Genomic DNA, 17,298 nt, shown 5'->3' with positions numbered 1-17,298 from the left:
ACATGCTCCCTCCCTCTATTTGCCAAGTTAGAAAACTAAAAGATAGTGTGAGTATACACACACATACACTATTTTACTGAGGACTGGGCTAGGCTGCAAAATAGGATCTTGGTTTTGAAGACACTCTGAGGGCAAAGCAAACTCATTTCACAGAATTAGATTGTTCTGCTGAAAAAGGGGGGGGGGGGGGGGGGCAGAAAGAGATGCGATGCACTCATCCCAGTTCCTAAGCAAACTTAGGAAGACTTGCAGCAAGGTTTTGGCTCAGGCTCATCCTCATTTGCAGCAATTAAAAGAACGGTACCATGGCCTGCTTTTGGTAGGATCAAAGGTATCAGAAACGAAGTAAGTAGATTTTACATTCTCGTGTGAGTTCTGATGGTTTTCTCAGTAAGTCTTGATTTCTTGTTGGACTACTTCCAGCAGTAACTGTAGTTTATGTGTAAGATAATCTGAAAGAGGGGAGAAAGAAAAATGTTTAGTCCAGAGGAAGTCTTGAGATACGGCTAAAACTCAGAGCATCAGCTGCTGGCCGGAGCTACTTAAGTTAGTAGATCACTGTATCCATTTCCTTTCTTGCTGTATGTTTTCTTCAGTTCAGTGGTTACAGATACACCTCAGCCCAACATCAGATCAAGAGAAAAAAGATTCATAAATGAAATTATAAATTAAACTCAAAACTGGACTCCTGTTTCTGAAAAGGTTATGCCACCAGAGCTACACCCAAAGGAAATCTGTGCTAGACATTGCAAATAGTGGAGATGTCTCTCATTCATACACCCACATCTGTGCCACAAACCATCCTGGCTTCTTCACGAAACAGACAGCCCTCAGGCAGCACTGCCTTCTCCTACTAGTCCTCTCCCCAACCTTTCAGCAAGTATGTTTGGGCACAGGTTTACAGTATCTGCCTGTCAGTCTCTCCATCCTAACTTCTGATCTTATTCCTCAGTGTGAGGCAAATTTGACTAAGAGGTGGTGATCCTGAAGATATGATAAGTTTAACAGAACCCAAGGGTTGGGGTGTGAAAACAACCCTCCCTGTTGCCTGTTGATAAACGTCAGCCCTGTCTTTCTTAAAAGAAAACATCAAGCTCACTTGTCAGTATATTCACCAGCCAGGCAGACAAAGTCCATGCCTGGGTGCCAACCACCACAGATAGGCAGCACAGGTAGGCAGCACAGCCTACCCCCTTAGCTTTTTGGCTGCAGAGAATGTGTCTTATGGTAGGAGTCATGACTTATGCTTCTTGAATTCTGTTGGTTGTGGAGCAACTTGCATTAGAGGTGCTGAGACCAAACCAACATCCCCACCCCTGGGTGTGCTTTTAGGTCCACAATACTCAATCTCAAATGCATACTTACATAATGGGCTACGGAAACAATCTGACATTTGCTTGTGGATTATGAGGTAGTAGACTGGAAAACCGCTTAAAACTATGGTGCATCCGATGCTAATGTTCACAGGGTCTGAGTAGAAAGACATTGCCACTGTGAAGAGGCAGATGATGGTAAAAGAGATGGGAATGAACAGGGGAACCTGGGGAAAAGAGCACAGAAAACAGGCAAAATTGATGGCTGTAGCAAATCAGCCTCCATATGTACCAGTACACACCATATTCACTTCTCCATCTTAAAGAAGATAAATCACATAGCTGCCCAGCTCACTGCTTCTGTACAACCAGTTGCAAATTAGTAGAATTCATTGAACAAAAATTGACATGTACCACCTTCAGAGCCCAGTGTTCCCTGTGAGATGCATGAGTCACGTGAATCAAAGTATGAACCTCACCTGCAACTGGAAGCCAAGCAGGTGGAGAAGGCAGCTATACCTCACTGCTCTCTGAATGTGCTGCTCCTGTACATGCATATGCACACGTACTGACTTGTCATGTGTGGCAGCTGCTGGTGGAAAATCTGAAGTCAAGAGCAGCAGCAGCACTTTCAACCAAACCATTTTTCAGTTATGACACTCGAGATTCATTTTAACCTGCCTCCACCTTGCCAGGGACATATAGTGACCAAAACCAGACTTCCTATCTTCATAGCACCTACATTAAGAACATGAGTTTCAACAATGCCCTGATGAAAAGACCAAAGAAGCAGTCAGCACTTCAGCCTTGCCCTGTTGGTTGGGCCAATTTGTCTGATTTATTTGGAGAGTAAAGTGTAAGACTGCAATAAATAATAAATGTGTGAAATATGTCCTCAGTCTTCAAATCCAACCTCAGTCAAGTTACTCTTTGCCAAGGCTGATGGAATGAAGGAGCTGCTGGTCTCATCTAGGGTGGCAATCTCTTTTCTGGTAATAGAATTCCTATTTTGGACCATGTCAAGCTGGAAGAGATCAATTGCCCTAGAGGTGGCAGCCATCCAGCCACCAAACTTACTTGCTCTTGCTGTCTTTCCAGATGGAGCATCCCCTGCCAGCCTCTCCTGTGCGCACACACTCACGCTGCACATCTGCTTGAGAGGTGTGCAAGAGCACCACTTCCTCCTCTTTCCAGTGTTTTCTCACCATTTTTAAACTCAAAATGCTATAGGGGAGAAAAGTACTAGCAGAACCGCAAGGTATTTAATGCTTCGCTCTCCGTAAGCCTACGGCAGAAGACGACCTGTATCTGGCCACTAGAGCGCAGCATATGCCCACATCACCTGCGTTCAGCTCTTCCAGATAACTGTCCGGCTGGTTTCAAGAGGTTATGGAAATTAGGGAGAGGGGAGAAAAAAAACAACCAAACGAACTAAATTTCCAGCATTTCCCTCCCTCACTTAATCTACCTTTGTGAACCGTTAAAATCCCAATTCTCATCTGAATCACGACATCTGTCTAAAATAAATGGGGCAAAATGTCAGCAACTGAAAACATCACCAGTGCTATCCACTAATAAGCTTCCCCTGAGAGCTTGGTTTAAAAGAAAAAGAAAAGTTATTTAAATTCTGTTTCTGCATGAGTACACGAATGCAGCCAGCCATTAAACTGGAAAGCTATAAGGTCTCTGCAAAAAGGAAAGCTACAAGGTCTCTGAAAAACACGTTGTCTCCAGCAAAGACGAAGAAGAAAACTCACCCTAAACTTTGCATCAGGCTTTGAACAGCTCAGGGAGGAACCCTGTGGGAGATGTAGGAAGCATTTCTGTCCCCTGAGCTTCCCACTGACCCGCAGCACAGCATCTGTGAGCAAAGAAGTCTCCTCTCCCATGCAAGAGCTGGGTGGAGGCACCAGATGGGAACAAACTGCAAGCCAAACTACCCCAGCCAAACACCTTCTGCACATTATGCAGCGATAGGAAAGGTGCCCTGAGCACAAGAAAGCTGTTCAAGCACCAACTCCAGCATCTCCCACCAATGCAGAGGATTCCAGCACCCAGAAGCATGAGAAGGGCCACCAGAGAGGCCCAGTTGAGGCTAGGGAAAGGTATAAGAGGACAAGGTGCTTTACACTTTGTGGCATGCATTTATGTGCTGTGCGCACCCTCAGGGCTTGTGGCAGCAACAGTTGCACACAAGCTGCTCTACACTATACAATATTTTTGTGTCTGCAGATGATTCCCCTCAAGTCAGGTTTGCTCCCAGGATTCTTCTGGCCATGCTCTTTTCTTTGTGGCCTGACTCCCTCCCACTTCTCAGCTAGAGCTGACTTACCTACCACTGAAATAACACCCAGGCAAGGGTCCCTCCATGCAGCCCATGACAGATGAGTGTCCAGCTGCTTTCTGTGTATCTCCCACTTCCTAGCCTGAAACTTTGCCCCCTGGAGCAGGCTGCTATTTTACAGATGTGACTGCTGACACTACATAGAACCAGCTTTATAGAATTGACCACATCTGGCTGTTCACACATGCCAACCAATTTCAAGAGCTGCTCACATGCCTTACTGAGCAATAGGTATTAAGACTCCTTAGAGCCTAAGGGCAACCACAACCATGCAATGCTCTAATTATTAGCAAATAGAAGAGAGAGAAATGTCAAGTCTGTGCACATTCCTGGCTGTTAGATACATGCTGTGTGTTACCTTGAACGGGCTCTGCAGCTCTGGGTGACGGTAGCGATGGATGATGAGCCCAAGGGTGGCTAATCCTATGAAGAGCCATCGGGAAAAGCTGAAGAAGTTCAATAGATGGTAGATATCTCCGATACACACCATGGTAGTAACCAAAGGGAACTGACCATTGTGAAGATAAAATACAGTCATTAAAAACTTACTGTGGTCCTCGGGCTAGAAAAGGGTAATATGGTTCACCTCCTCCAGTCCCCCTGCAATCACAGGCAGCTACTTCACAGCCCCAACATTTCAGAGGTCAGAGAGCTCTATAAAACAGTGTCACAGACTGAAGGCAAAAGGCCTAAACACACTATAATGATGTGCTACAGAAAGGAGCAATCCTTTCAAGATCAACAGCATCTTTGATGCTTTATGTCCCAAGCATGCATGATCCAAAAGACTCCACTGCCAGCACAAAGGCTACCTACAAAGATCTCTGCTAAGTTTTTAGCAGGTCAGTCAACCTGCGAGAGGCACTGCAACACAGTCAGGACGAAGGTGGACCATTCCTGAGAGAAAAAAGGAAACCATAAAGCCCAGCTGAGAGCACCTCTGCAAATGCTCCTTCCCTGCATTTCCACTACACCTGGGAATTTCAGTTTTCCAAATAGCCAAAGCCTAAGAGGTGTTTTCATAGGACAACATCAATCAGCAACTGTGGCAGATGGTAGGGGATGCACTTTTAAAAAAGCTGCCCAAGGCTATAAGGCAGGGACTTCGAGATAGTAGGTTTGGATACTGCTGCTGGCACAAGATGCAGCCATTTTCAGTATTCCTCCTTCATTGTTTTTCAGAGGCTGACTTAGTGTCAACATACTTTAAAACTCCTCAGCTTCCACAAGTTTGCAAGAAAGACAAGACTGCAACAACAGGGTATGCAACACAGTCAGGTCTCCTTACCATTAACATGACAGCAGGAAGGGGTGTATGCCTTCGGATGTGGATCATGGAGAAGAGAGGAGGCCACTGTCCTTCCCTGGAAGCCACAAACAGGGTCCTAGGAAAAGACAGGGAGCCCTGTGCATTAGCACCACACTTCCAGAGGAAGTAAGATCACTGTCAGTCACTGGGTTGACCTGAGGCCACAGGATACTGTCCCCCAGCACGGGTCTGGCTTTAGCCACACTTTTGGGGAACTTGGTAGAAAAGCCCAGTGTTGAATTCCCATAGCTCTCCCAGGAAAGCTCAACTCAGCACAGAACCCACCAGCAGGACCACTGGCAGCATGCCCTCAGGTGGACAGTTAGCAGAGACCTGCGGGCAGGTCCAAAGTGATCATGAATGAGTCTGGGCAGGAAATAGAAGCAAAAAAGTTTCTGCCATCAGAGAAGGGGCTAGTTTTTCCAGTAGGGAGTGAAGGGGTGACAAACTGCAATTCTTAATGAGAGAAGATCATAAATTTGTGAAAACGGATTGTCAGTCTACATGTCTATATTTTTCTATATATATAAAATACATAGAAACATATATATAGCACATAAAATATATATTCAAATATATATATAAAGGAAAATAAAGTGCAGTTTCCACAAATAATAGATTTCAATCCTCTGGCCAGCTGTTGGAGAATATAGCTTGGCATAATGCCGAGAGGCCAGCTACAAAATGACAGATCTCCTTGCCTGCATCTCTCCTTTGACTCACGAACGGGCAATTAGGGAGAAGACATTGCATCTAATTTTATAAATTTAATATCCCCAAACAAACCATGCTGGAGCATCAGCTGGGCTGGAGCAGGGCCCAAAGCAGCTGGGGCACGAGTGTAAAATTGGTTTTATAGCTATCTCTGTGGTTTTGCAGGGGTGTGACTGGCCAACAGCCAGGGAGGCCCCATCACTATTTATATGGCCTTTCTGCAGTGATTATGTTAATGGTGCCAAGATGGGGGAGAGAAAGGCGATAGTGATATGCAGAATCTCTGTGCTGCCCAGGGACTTCTCATCCTCAAAGAAAACTAGGATCTAGAGGAGCTAACGGGGAGGATTCTCCCCACTTGTATATAATACAGGACTTCAGGGTAGTGGATCAAATAGCTCATTACCTTTTGTGCTATGATACATCCCTTTCCTATCAAGGGATTTTTCCTTTTGCAATCAAAGCTGTGAAACAGAACTAGTTCCAGAGAGTTCGCTCAGCTCCTTGGGACCAGCATGCTGTGCTTCTCCCTGGGTTCTGCCCTACTCTCCAATTTCAAGGCTCCCATAAGCATATGCAGTGTAGCAGCCAGTGAGGCTGGCAAGATATTTTTTTCATGGAACAAAGCTCTTCTTATTGCTACAAGACTTGCTGAGCCTCAACTACTGCTTTAGGAATAGCTTGTCTCTGATAACATTTTGCTGACCTCAAAGCAAAGTCCTCAAGGGAGAGTTTGCCTCTGGCCAGAGATCCTCACAAGAGAAGGACCCTGTGCCCTGCAGTGGAGCAGCTAAGTGAACCTAGCAAAAGATGACTCAGTCTCTCTGAGCAGCTGCCAACACCAACAAAGCTTCCAGTTCATCAGAAACATTGACATTTCACTTTAAACTAGGGGTTTAAACTGAAGTAGGGGGGAAGAAGTTAGAATATCTGTTTGTGACCAGCCCTAGACACCAAAATGTGGACCTGGCCAGAAGTAGAAAAGGTAACTCTTAGCCAAAAGGGATCATCATGTAATTGACATCCCAGGAGTCAAAGGCCTTATTTTCCCTCATGGGCAGCTAAAATGTTACTGCATGGATGGGCAGCTGCACAAGTTGCTGGTGTTTCCCTCTGATAAAGTAAGCCAAAAAGCTAATAAATTCTTAGGGACACAACCTTGAAAATGTGAAGATTCCTCCATTCATGGTTCCAAAGCAGGACAGCGAGACAAGGATAGGGATTACGGAGGTCAAGCTTTTGAAGGCTTGTTGCGCAAAGCTCTGGAGGAAGAACAAATGTGACTTTAGGAACATGTGGCGATCTCTAGGCAATATCAGATTCAAAAGAGAAAAAATTCCTCCACTGAAGGACTAAAACATAACACATAAATCTTACCTTTTCTACTGTCACTGCAGGTTATTTTCCATTATCTTTCAGGCAAGACTAGAAGAAGTTATTGTTACCCAATAATCCAGAGAAATGAGAAAGCAATAAAGCATTTTATAGGAAAACCATCTCCAAAACACTTGCCATGACCACCCCTTCAGTATAAGCTGACCACACTGAAGAAAGGTAATGGTAGGGGTGACAACTCACCACAGCCACAGCAGGAGAAGCCAGAACGTCTTGTGTTTCCAAGACTGTGTAATAAGAGACATTGGTGAGCATGTACCCCACAATTACTGTGATCACGGACACGATGACAGCCAGGGGGATGTTTCTACAAGAAATGCACACAAAGAACAAGCTCTTATTCCTTGTTATGCACAGTATTACCGCAAATTGCAGCTGACATTGTTTAGATGAACCCACAAACGTATTTCCTCTCATACTGTGTTTATGAAAGCCATGGTACCCCAGAGGCTGCTAACCCAAGATGACTTCTTCCCAGCCTTACCGTTCAGGTCTGACCAACTCTTCACGCACAAAGCTGGTCTGGAACCTGCATGGTGGGAAGAGACAGGGACAGAGTTTGAGCCATGTCTGGGACACCAGTCTGCTGCCCATGAAGCACCCACCCTTCACACCTACCAGCCTGAATACGCGAACATGCCTGCATAAAAAGCCAGGGGAAGTTTATCCAAAACCAGGGACTGTCTGTCAAAAGCATCCTCGAAGTTCTCAGTGTGGCCTACAGAAGAAATAAACAATGGACACAGAGCAAGGAAATATCGGAGATAAGCTTCCTTCCCACAGGATAACACCTCTTGTACCTCTTGCCCAGACCAAGGAAGAGTGTGAGTTCCTTGGAGCCAGGTATTCAGATTCGTTTCATTGTTTTAATTTGCAATGCTGTACCAATGCACTTACTTCATAGTGACAGAACTAACCATTCCCCATCCAGCTACAGGAGACATTTCAGGAAGGGCAACATCTGGTTCTGTTTCAGGCGGAGCCTGCTGTGGCAGCAGGAAATTGTGGAGATGAGTGGACCTAAGTTGTCCTTGTCTTTTCTTTAGGTCCCAAGTTAATTTGCCAGGTTGACCCCCCTTTTTGTCCCCCAAGGCTCCCTAAGCAGCTGGATGCACGCTCCTCTTTGATGTGGTACAGCCAGCAAGGCGGCTAATTTGACTCCCTCTGTGCTCCCTCCTGATCCTGCTGCCAAAGGGCTGACCCCAGCCCCATGCTGGCCAGAGTATGGAAACCAGGGCGGAGGAGGGAGTGGGAGCCAACAGCCTGGCCACCTGTTCTGGCAATATCCCTGCCCACCTCCTGAGGCTCACCAACAGTGGAAGGACTGAGGATACACAAAGCAGAGCAAATATAATTTGAAAGTAGATGAGGCTCAGATAAAGGTCCTGTTTTACCAACTCCCCCGGTTTTCCTAAAAATTCTCTGCTTGAAATAGCAACAGTTGGGATTTTGGATGTGAACCATAGAACAGGTTAGGGTTGGAAAGGACTTTAAGATTATCCAGTTCCAACCCGTGTGCCATGGGCAGGGATGCTTCACAGGAGACCATGTCGCCCAAGGCTCTCTCCAGCCTGGCCTTATTTTATCAAACTCCAAAACTAAACAAACCCCTAGGGAAGGAAGAAACACCTAATGGCCTCTCATTCAGAGAAAGACCAATAAAAAACTCAGTCAAAGGATTTGCATTTTCAAATGCAGGTGGTCCAAGATTTGGTTCCACTTCTATATTCAGTTCTTCCTAACAAAGTATCTTTAAAAGTAAAAGATGCAGAGTTTGCATAGTTGTGCTTCTCCAGGAAAGGGATGGAATGGCAACCAAGCACATAGAGGGATTCAGGCCACTTCTGTGAAAGTGCCTCTGCAAGGAGGTCTGTGATGAGATTTAGGCATTTGGGTTTGAAACGCTGGGCCAGCAAGTCTCTAAAATAAACCTGAGCCAAAAGAAAGGTAATGGCAGAGGAAATGACATGAGTGCAACCAGAAAAAGAAGAACAAGAAGGCAGGGGAATAGGGGAAACTCATTTAAAAGCACAAAATCGATTTTTAAGGAAAAAAAAAAAATAAAAAAAGGAAATAGATTTGAAGAAAATGAAACAAAAACATGGGAGTGGGACTATCCAGGTAGGTTTTTTTATGTTCTAAAATGACTGCTGATAAGTGATGGTGCATAAAAAGGATTTATTGTCTGCATTACATTAATGAGTGATTTAGAGTCCCTCATGAATCACATTAAATACAACCTGTCATATTGAGGTCTCTTCGTGAATTCTCCCTCCAGATGTCACAGGCATTTATCCTCCTCACTGGAGGACGGGTGCCAAGGCTCCAGATTGTCATTTAAAGGCATTCCTAACAATAATGGCTCAGGATTTCTAGCTTTAGGGCGGTCCTCCAGTTCAGAAGTGCTGCCAGCCCAAGGGGATATTTGCATGTTCAAAGGAGCCAGCACCAGACATTAGAAAGAAACAAGAACGTGGAGCCTACTGCCTGTGTTGTTTCTCTGCAGAGGAAGGTAATAGCATGAAACAGGAGCAAGCTTTATCCCTTGAGCGGGAATGCCTTGGGCTTTTCTATAAACTGAGGCACTTAAAAATACTCTTGAATCATTCCCAGAAGATACCACTGGCAGGTTTGTTTCTTTTCCCCGCTCTGGATGTGAGTAGGCAATCTAGTCTGCAATTCTAACTTGGCAAAAACCCACTGTGAGTTTACTAAGTTACCACTCTTCTCAATTAGAAAGTAAAAACCATTAGCTTAAGCCACAGAAGGGCTAGAGATGCTGTGACCAGGGCTCATCTATGAGGGGTGGTAACTCATTACACAGCTGTGACTCGCTCAGGTCACCAAGGGATGCTGTCACACACCCCTGATGTCCATCAAATTTGCGCTGTTCTGGAAGGATTTCAAGCCACACTGTAAACAGGCCAGTCTGATGCCAAAGAAAGACTGCCTGCAGAGGAAGGTGCCTGTATGACCCTGGGCAGGCTCACACTGCCTCAGGCACTGAGGCTCACTCAGGTTTGGAGAAAGCACTGCTGAGCCAAGTTCATAAGTGCAACGATACAGCTTAGTGCCAACTACGCTGGTCTCAGCTTCCAGCTGATTCATACCCAGCACAAAGGCAGAGAAGGCTCCTGCCAGCTAAACGAGTAATACCTTGTCACTGGGGACTGATAAAAGCCGTGTGAGGCAGGCATGTCGAGCACCCTCTCTCAGCCACACAGCAGCACACCTACCCTTGGCAAGCAGCATCATCCCTGGCACGATGATGAGTGCAAGAGCCAGGAGTTTGACAACAGAGAGAGCCGTCTGCAGCTGGCCACTCCAGGTGACGCTCCAGGAATTGAGGGCGAGGATCATGTCTGGAGAGGAGACCACACTGCCACAGCTGTAGACCATGCTCGATGCATGCAAGAAAAAATACAGCACCCCTCCTCTAGGGATGACAGGGAGATGAAGGCTGTGTCCTTGCAGAGGATGCTTGTGGTGAGAGATGTGAGAAAATATGACGCGTGGTGCAACATACAGCATTTGGAGGGGGAGCTGGGTTCTGCTCCTAGGTGGGACCAGGAGCCTGGCTCCTGTTGGGTGTTCCATGCCTACCTAGGGGGAAAGTGGGAGTTTGCAGGGACATCTGTCCCAGCAGCCCCCTTTCACCAGGGTCTTGTGCCAGCACACACCAGCCAGAGCAGGCAGGACAGCTTCACAGGCTGGGTACACGAGGTGAGGAGTTCAAAACCTTGAGCCTTACACCCTCAACCCAGGTGACATTTGCACAATTATTCATGAAGAGCTGCTACGCTGATATTTGGCACAATCCTCCAGCCTCAGGCAATAGGTGGTCAACAGGGAGGCCTATTCCACTTTTTGGAGAATATAGTGGCCTCAAAACAGCACCTTGGATAAGGAAGTTTTGGGTGGCCGAGTACGTAACATGGGGCCCCATCCCACAGTTATCCCAGAACATATCACCCCATAAGTGCCCCTGGTCTGGGGCAGAGAGGCTCCAAGATCAGCAGTCCCATAACAGTTAGTACTTACAATACCCCAGGAGAGACACAAGCTTCACAGCAGGGACAGGGGGTGCACAGGGGGCAAAAAATGGCTCCAGCATGTAGCTTCCAAACGCCAAAGAAATAACAGCACTGTTGGCAGGCCTGTGGAGGGAACCGAGCACAAGCTGTGGTCTGCAGACAGCTGAGAAATGGCATGATATAAAACAGCACAAAACTTAGGAGGGGAGGTTTCACCAGCCAGCCTAATCCTGCTGACCCATGCAGATGGTAAATTCCCATTGGTTTTTCTCAGTAAATGGGTTAAAAATCACATGTTGCAAAAAGATTCATTTCCAACTTGAAAGCAAAAGTCAAGATTAATCATACTGAGCAGTGCAGTGGGGTTAATATGTCCTTCTTCATCTCAGTTTATGTGAAGGACACAGGTTATTGAGAGGTGAGGACTTTCTTTTTTCAAGTTAATAAAAAGAAGTAATTTACAAGTTTCTAAAATATTAAGTCAGAAAGCCAGAAAGTCAGAAAGCTGAGCCAGAAAGCTGTCTCCACAGGACAATCCGAGAAAGTTTCACAGGAAAACAAATCTGAAATAAACCTGGCATTCATTGTTAGTCTAAAAAAAATACCATGGCTCTTGCAGGATACCAGCTGCCAAGGGAGAATAGAGATATTCTTCGACTACAGATCACATTGAACATGCGTAACTATTAACTCATGATGCCTTCTTGTTTTATCACTGTAAATCTTTAAAAGTTGTTCAGATTGTTTCTACTCTTTCCTTTAAAAACTGCCTAGACTGTTACCTGGCACAGTAACTTTGGGGTATTTTTAAATCATCACAGCATCCAGCAAAAGGCAAACAAAAAACCCTCTTACCTAATAGCAAAAAACTCTGCCCACAGAAATAAGAAACTTGGCAGACGCCCTAGTGTCTCCAAAATGTAGATATAATGTCCTCCAGACTTGGTGATTCTCGTTCCAAGCTCTGCATAACACAAGGCACCTGTAAAAGTTCAGGTAGGAATGCACTGAGTAAATCATCCCATGGATTTTCTCCTTTCTGTATAACTTTTCAGGGATTGAATGAATCTGTTTAAAATAAGTAGGGAATTAGAGGAAGAAAATTTGGAATAGCAGAAATACTCTTCCCTATTTTTGTGTGCTACAGTGTTTTGAAGTAATCAACTTTTCTGTCAGAAGGAAAAAAATTCTCAATTTTCTAGTTAATGATGCAGCTTTTCCGTGGAAGTTATGTGGAAACACGTATGATGGAGACAGTGCACTAAGCTATGAAAGGTTCTCTTTGAAAAATGTCCTGGAAGTTTGGATTCTCACTTCTCACAGACTGGTGAAATGGTGCAGTTACAGCAGCTCAGCCATGGCCGTGGCTGAACTGGTCATTTCAGTCATGTTTTTGACCACAGACCATATTCCTATGTCATTATCTCATAACTTCACATAAATCCCTTCCTTCAAAGACACAAGAGAGGGGACCTGGAAGGGCATCTCTCTTCCAGGTGAAGAGGGAAGACCTGGCACTGGAGGGAAACATAACCCCAATGGTGGAGAGCAAGAGAAGTGTCCACATGACAGACTCAGTTGGTCTTTTCTTGCATGTCCATATATGAGTGTACTGACAGACCTGGGGACTGCCTGTTCCTGTCTTAGCAAGTGCTCTGTGCCTCCCTGCCCCTGCTCTGGAGCCCAACAAGAAACCATGAGAGAGGTAAGCCATAGAAGACAGCTTAAAGCTTTTAGGAAAGTAGATAGAAACCTGCATGCCTCTGCCTGTGCCAAAAAAAATCCCATCTGTGTTTTCTCCATAGAGCAATTCACTGGGCCATTTGAAGATATCCAAGTACAAGTTTTAAGCCCTGCCTACACTGGATTCAATTGCAAGGTTAAACATCCTCTGTCCACCAGAAATCTCAAAACACCTTACTTCTATGAGCACAACTCCCCCTCTAAATGGGATTTGACCCTGTGGGGTGAGTACGTCTGTAGCTGTGCTATATACTTCTTTGCCCAGCTCAGCTTCTAGCAGTGGAGGGAGGGCACAGAGGAAGCCAGTGGTGATATGGCCATGCTTCCAAGTCTGATGGCGATTGTGCCATATGCAGGTCATGCCAGTGGTGAGGACCTCAATTTTTCCCCACCTTTTTGTTGGTAAATCTGTGCAGAATCTCTGTTCAAAGTGTCAAATAGAGAAAGGCACGTCATCTTATTTATTCCAGTGGGTCTCCTTACATGATTCAAGTGTGCAGTTATGTGCTTTGCTGAACTTACGCTATAGGACTTGTATAAATGCTGTACTTGAAAAAAAAAAAAAAAAAAGCCTAAAAGAAAGCAGGCCTTTTTAATTTACTGCAAAAGACGTGTCAGAGAAATAATCAGGAAAAGTAATCAAGTTGATAAAAGGGAAGAACACACCAACAGATTAGGCTACAAAATACAATCACTTGATAAAGAGGCTCCCAAAGCCTTTCCAGCAGTGTCTATCAAAGGATGCAATGAAGAGAGAAAACCTTTCCATTTGGAAGCAGAGCTCCTTATGTGATCAGCACACACATTATCATTTATTGCTCTGCTCAGTTAAAAGAAACACCGTGCTCACATTATACATTAAGATTTTCTTTAAGCAAAAGTGTATAATTTGCCAAAAAAAACCCACATATAGGCTGCAACATGAAATATTGGTACACATATGCTAAGAGTAAGAACCACACTTGTTGCCACACTGACAATTGAATGTCTCAGTTTCTAAACTTGTGTGTACATGCCACAGTGCCAAAGTGTTTTCTTCCACATGGAGTATTTCTCCCTTCTTGGTTTTTTGTTTTGGGTTGTTTGGGGTTCTCCCCCCACTCCTCCCAGGTTATGACAGAAGAATTAAAAAGTCACAGACTGAAATAAACATCAGATTTCTCCCCAGAGCTGACAGATCTTGCAGTTCTCCTAACAGCACCTTTAGAGAATTTCTGAGATGGTGATTTTATACAGTTAATAGAGGAAACTAAAAGCCACTCATTTTACCCATCACAACTTTAAGAGCTACAGTATTTCAGAAGAATTAGGATGAAACTGTCATCAAAAGTTAACCCTTTGTGAGAAAAGACTGGTACTAAATGATGCCAGAAACCAAGCCACAGGTAACACACAGAAAGCAGGGCTGAACTGATCTGCTCTATCTCCTGCTCCAAGGCAGCATCGGTCACTTCCAAACCATTTCTGACAGACAACCAAACACCCATCCCTGGGTGGTGGATACTCTGCAGCTCCCCAGGCAATCTGCTTCTCTATCCTCACCCACAGAAAGGGGATTCCTTCTGGCATATTAAGACTGTCACTTCTTGCCCTTTTCACAGTGTCTATGAAAAGCACTGCACAGCCTTCAGACTTACAAGTGTCTTTTGGGGGCCTGCATCTCCTTTCCGCATGACAGGAGTCCCCTTATTTTTCTCCCAGCTTTCCTGGCAGAGACCATGCTATCTCCATCTGCAGTCTTTGTCACCCCTCTGCCCTGGACATGAACATTATTTCATATTCACAACCATAAGTGCTGTGGTTTTCTCTGTCACCCCAGTGAAATGATTTGAATGAAGACCCCTGGTGATATCCCAGCTTGTTATGGTTTTTTTTCTATTGCAGCAGGAACGGGGAACTTCTGAATTATTTTTCTCCCAAGTTTTTATACATAAAAATGTGCTACATCCCCTCACTTTCCAGTTGCTTAAGCAAAGGATGACAAAGCTTACAACTCACCAAACATTGAGAGGACCCCACAGGCAAACCAGACAACCAGGGACAAACCCATGCTGCCAGAGTTTTTCAGCACTCCTTTTGGGGAGATGAAGATGCCACTGCCAATCATACTGCCGATGAGGAGTGAGAAAGCCCGCAGCAAAGTTATCTTTTTCCTCAGAAAGACAGGCTCCTGTTCCTTCTTGTCTTTCCCCATGGCTTTCTTCTAATCCCAGGAGAAGATCATGCATTCAGAAGCTACAGACTCCCAAGTGTCCTCAAAGATCACCTGTAAGATGAGGAGAGAGATAGGGATTCAGGGGTCATCTTTTCCAGACAATTTTTTCCACAAAAACCTGTCAAGATCTGTTGAATCTCTTCTTCTCAGGTGCTGGATACACCAACCAAGCCATAAGTGCTTATAACACACTCAGCACCACCTCACATCAATACAGCTCCTAAGAGGTACTGTTTTCTGCCTCTTTTGCCAAGGAGCACAGAGCATTGCAAGTTGCATGCCACACTTCAGGGTATGATTGCCGAATTCAGCTCTGATGCCCAGACTGGAACTGGCCAGGTTAGGGTTAGTTTAATGGAAACTGATTTGGGGGAAGATACCAGCACACTGTCAGAAAGCAGATTCCAAGTTGCAAACCCAATAGTCAAAAGCTTAAGGACCTCCGAGTTTAAATTTGTTTGTTTAGGGTTTTGGGGCTTTTCTTGAGGAGCAAATTGCTCTGTTAGTTGGGGTATACAGATGTTTGGGTTTTTTAACTTCTTATCCATCCTTGCTTGAATGAACAAACCCTGATTTTCTCATTAGGGCTTCATTTTACCAGTGTTTCTCAACATATTGTCAAACCTTTTCCCTATCAGATTATTGAAGAGTCAGGAGTAAGCACTGTTTTCAATTGTAAGACAGAGGACAGTCATCAGTATCCGACGTGTCATTTCTTCTATTAATATAAACTTTATTCATAGTAACAGCAGGAGTGAAGCTTTCCCTAGGAAACAGGGAACTTTGGACATTCCAGGGATCACACGAGTTGATCCAGATCTAGTTCTCTCATGCCACAGTAACCTCCTACTTCACTGTCTTGTCTCTCCAAGTCTTTTTCTCAGTCCTAGCCTTGCACCTTCACCAAGAAACTCGCCTTCTGCTTAGGCAGGTAGGATGGATTCACATCAGTTACTGTAGTCTAATTTGCAATAGCAAACCTGTTTGTAATATTCCTAACACCAAACTAGACATTTTACACTGCTAATTAACAGCAGAGCTCAGGGTAGAGCAGACAGGACAGGTCTGGAGCAGATAATTTGGCTCCTGTCCCAGCCACACAGCCACTCCAATGCTCACATACTCTGCTTTAGTAGGTTTTTTTCATTACCTCATTAAGTTTCAGTATCATGAATATTTACCCCTGCCTTGTGGCTGTATACTACTACAGTTACACTGTACAAGAGATCATATTTTGATGATTTCTTCACTTAATATTTGCAGTGGTGTGCCCAAAAGCAAGCAGCAGTCACCTATAGAAGCAGATCTAAGCAGCCAGAAACTACTTTCTCAAGAGTCGGTGCTTTCCACCCTTAGATATAAATGTCCCCATAACATTGAGGGGACAGTTCTTGTTATCAGTCATCCATGATACCTCTTTGTATGCCCTGTATAAACTCAATAAAACTAAGGGCTTCTCTCCCCCACCCCCAGCTATTTTCCCACCTGGAAACTGTCAGGAAGAAGCAGGGTTATCACTTTCTCCACACACATATGACCAGCACATGCAGAAAGCCCTCTCTCCTGCCAGCAGTGTTAGCTGAGATTGCGACAAGCCTGCACAAGCATCTTCTCAATCAAAGCAGCCGAGTTTAGTTATTAAACCTCTAATGAGTCCCAGAGCACTCCTCAAGGCTCAGATGAGTCGCATCAGCCTCCTCTGGTCCCGCGGAGCTGCTCCTCAGAGTCCCAAAACTTCACAGGGCTGCTGGAGACAGCAGTTCCAGAGGGGCAGGGAAAAACCCCTGGGAGATAACTTCCCGAGCCATCAGCTGCAGTTCCCTAAGACGCTAATTAATTAGCTCACATGAAATGCCGATATCATCTGGTAATTCTCAGCCAAAAGGAGAACCCCAGAGCATTCATTTGCAATGGTGAAACAGAGGGCTTATCGAATTGAACCCAACTGAAAAGAGGTGTTGCACACAGCTATGTCTAAAATGCTGTTGTGAGATAATTAAAAGGGCACTTATCTGTTTGGCTGGGCTTTAAATAAAGCAGGTGCCTTTAAAATCCATCAGGCCCCCAATTCTTGCTGGGATCCCAAAGCAGCAAAAGACAGCTCCTCTTTGCAGGCTCTGAAATTAAAAAAGGGGGCGGGGAGGAAAAAAAATGGAGAGATCAAATCAAATTTACAGACCAGGTTAACGATCCAAAGTAAATAACAAACTCCATACTTCTGTCCACATGCC

The 17,298-nt window shown here is 44.9% G+C and overlaps 1 protein-coding gene across 3 annotated transcripts; it reads right to left on the bottom strand.

Annotated features, from left to right (window-relative positions):
• Positions 1-60: 60 nt before the first annotated feature.
• LOC133264869 (cystine/glutamate transporter-like) lies at positions 61-17,192 on the bottom strand. Of its 3 annotated transcripts, XM_061444937.1 has the most exons (13): positions 16,553-17,192; positions 14,851-15,118; positions 11,965-12,091; positions 11,117-11,232; positions 10,312-10,437; positions 7,694-7,793; positions 7,560-7,604; positions 7,259-7,382; positions 6,839-6,942; positions 4,946-5,042; positions 4,016-4,165; positions 1,366-1,540; positions 61-452 (listed from the first exon to the last, which is right to left on the bottom strand). In XM_061444937.1, exons 2-13 carry the CDS (start codon positions 15,044-15,046, stop codon positions 388-390), a joined length of 1,425 nt encoding a protein of 474 aa, XP_061300921.1. In that variant the 5' UTR covers positions 15,047-15,118; positions 16,553-17,192; the 3' UTR covers positions 61-387. The 3 variants fall into 3 exon arrangements, with proteins under 3 accessions (XP_061300921.1, XP_061300920.1, XP_061300922.1); XM_061444936.1 differs by having other exon boundaries at positions 14,851-17,192; XM_061444938.1 differs by lacking the exon at positions 10,312-10,437 and having other exon boundaries at positions 14,851-17,192.
• Between the last annotated feature and the right edge of the window lie 106 nt (positions 17,193-17,298).

Source organism: Pezoporus flaviventris, unplaced genomic scaffold, assembly GCF_033815535.1.
Source record: "Pezoporus flaviventris isolate CSIRO_AGI_PZ_B2104156 unplaced genomic scaffold, CSIRO_AGI_Pfla_v1 ptg000002l, whole genome shotgun sequence".
NCBI lineage: Eukaryota > Metazoa > Chordata > Aves > Psittaciformes > Psittacidae > Pezoporus > Pezoporus flaviventris.
This window is presented reverse-complemented; position numbering and strand designations above follow the sequence as displayed.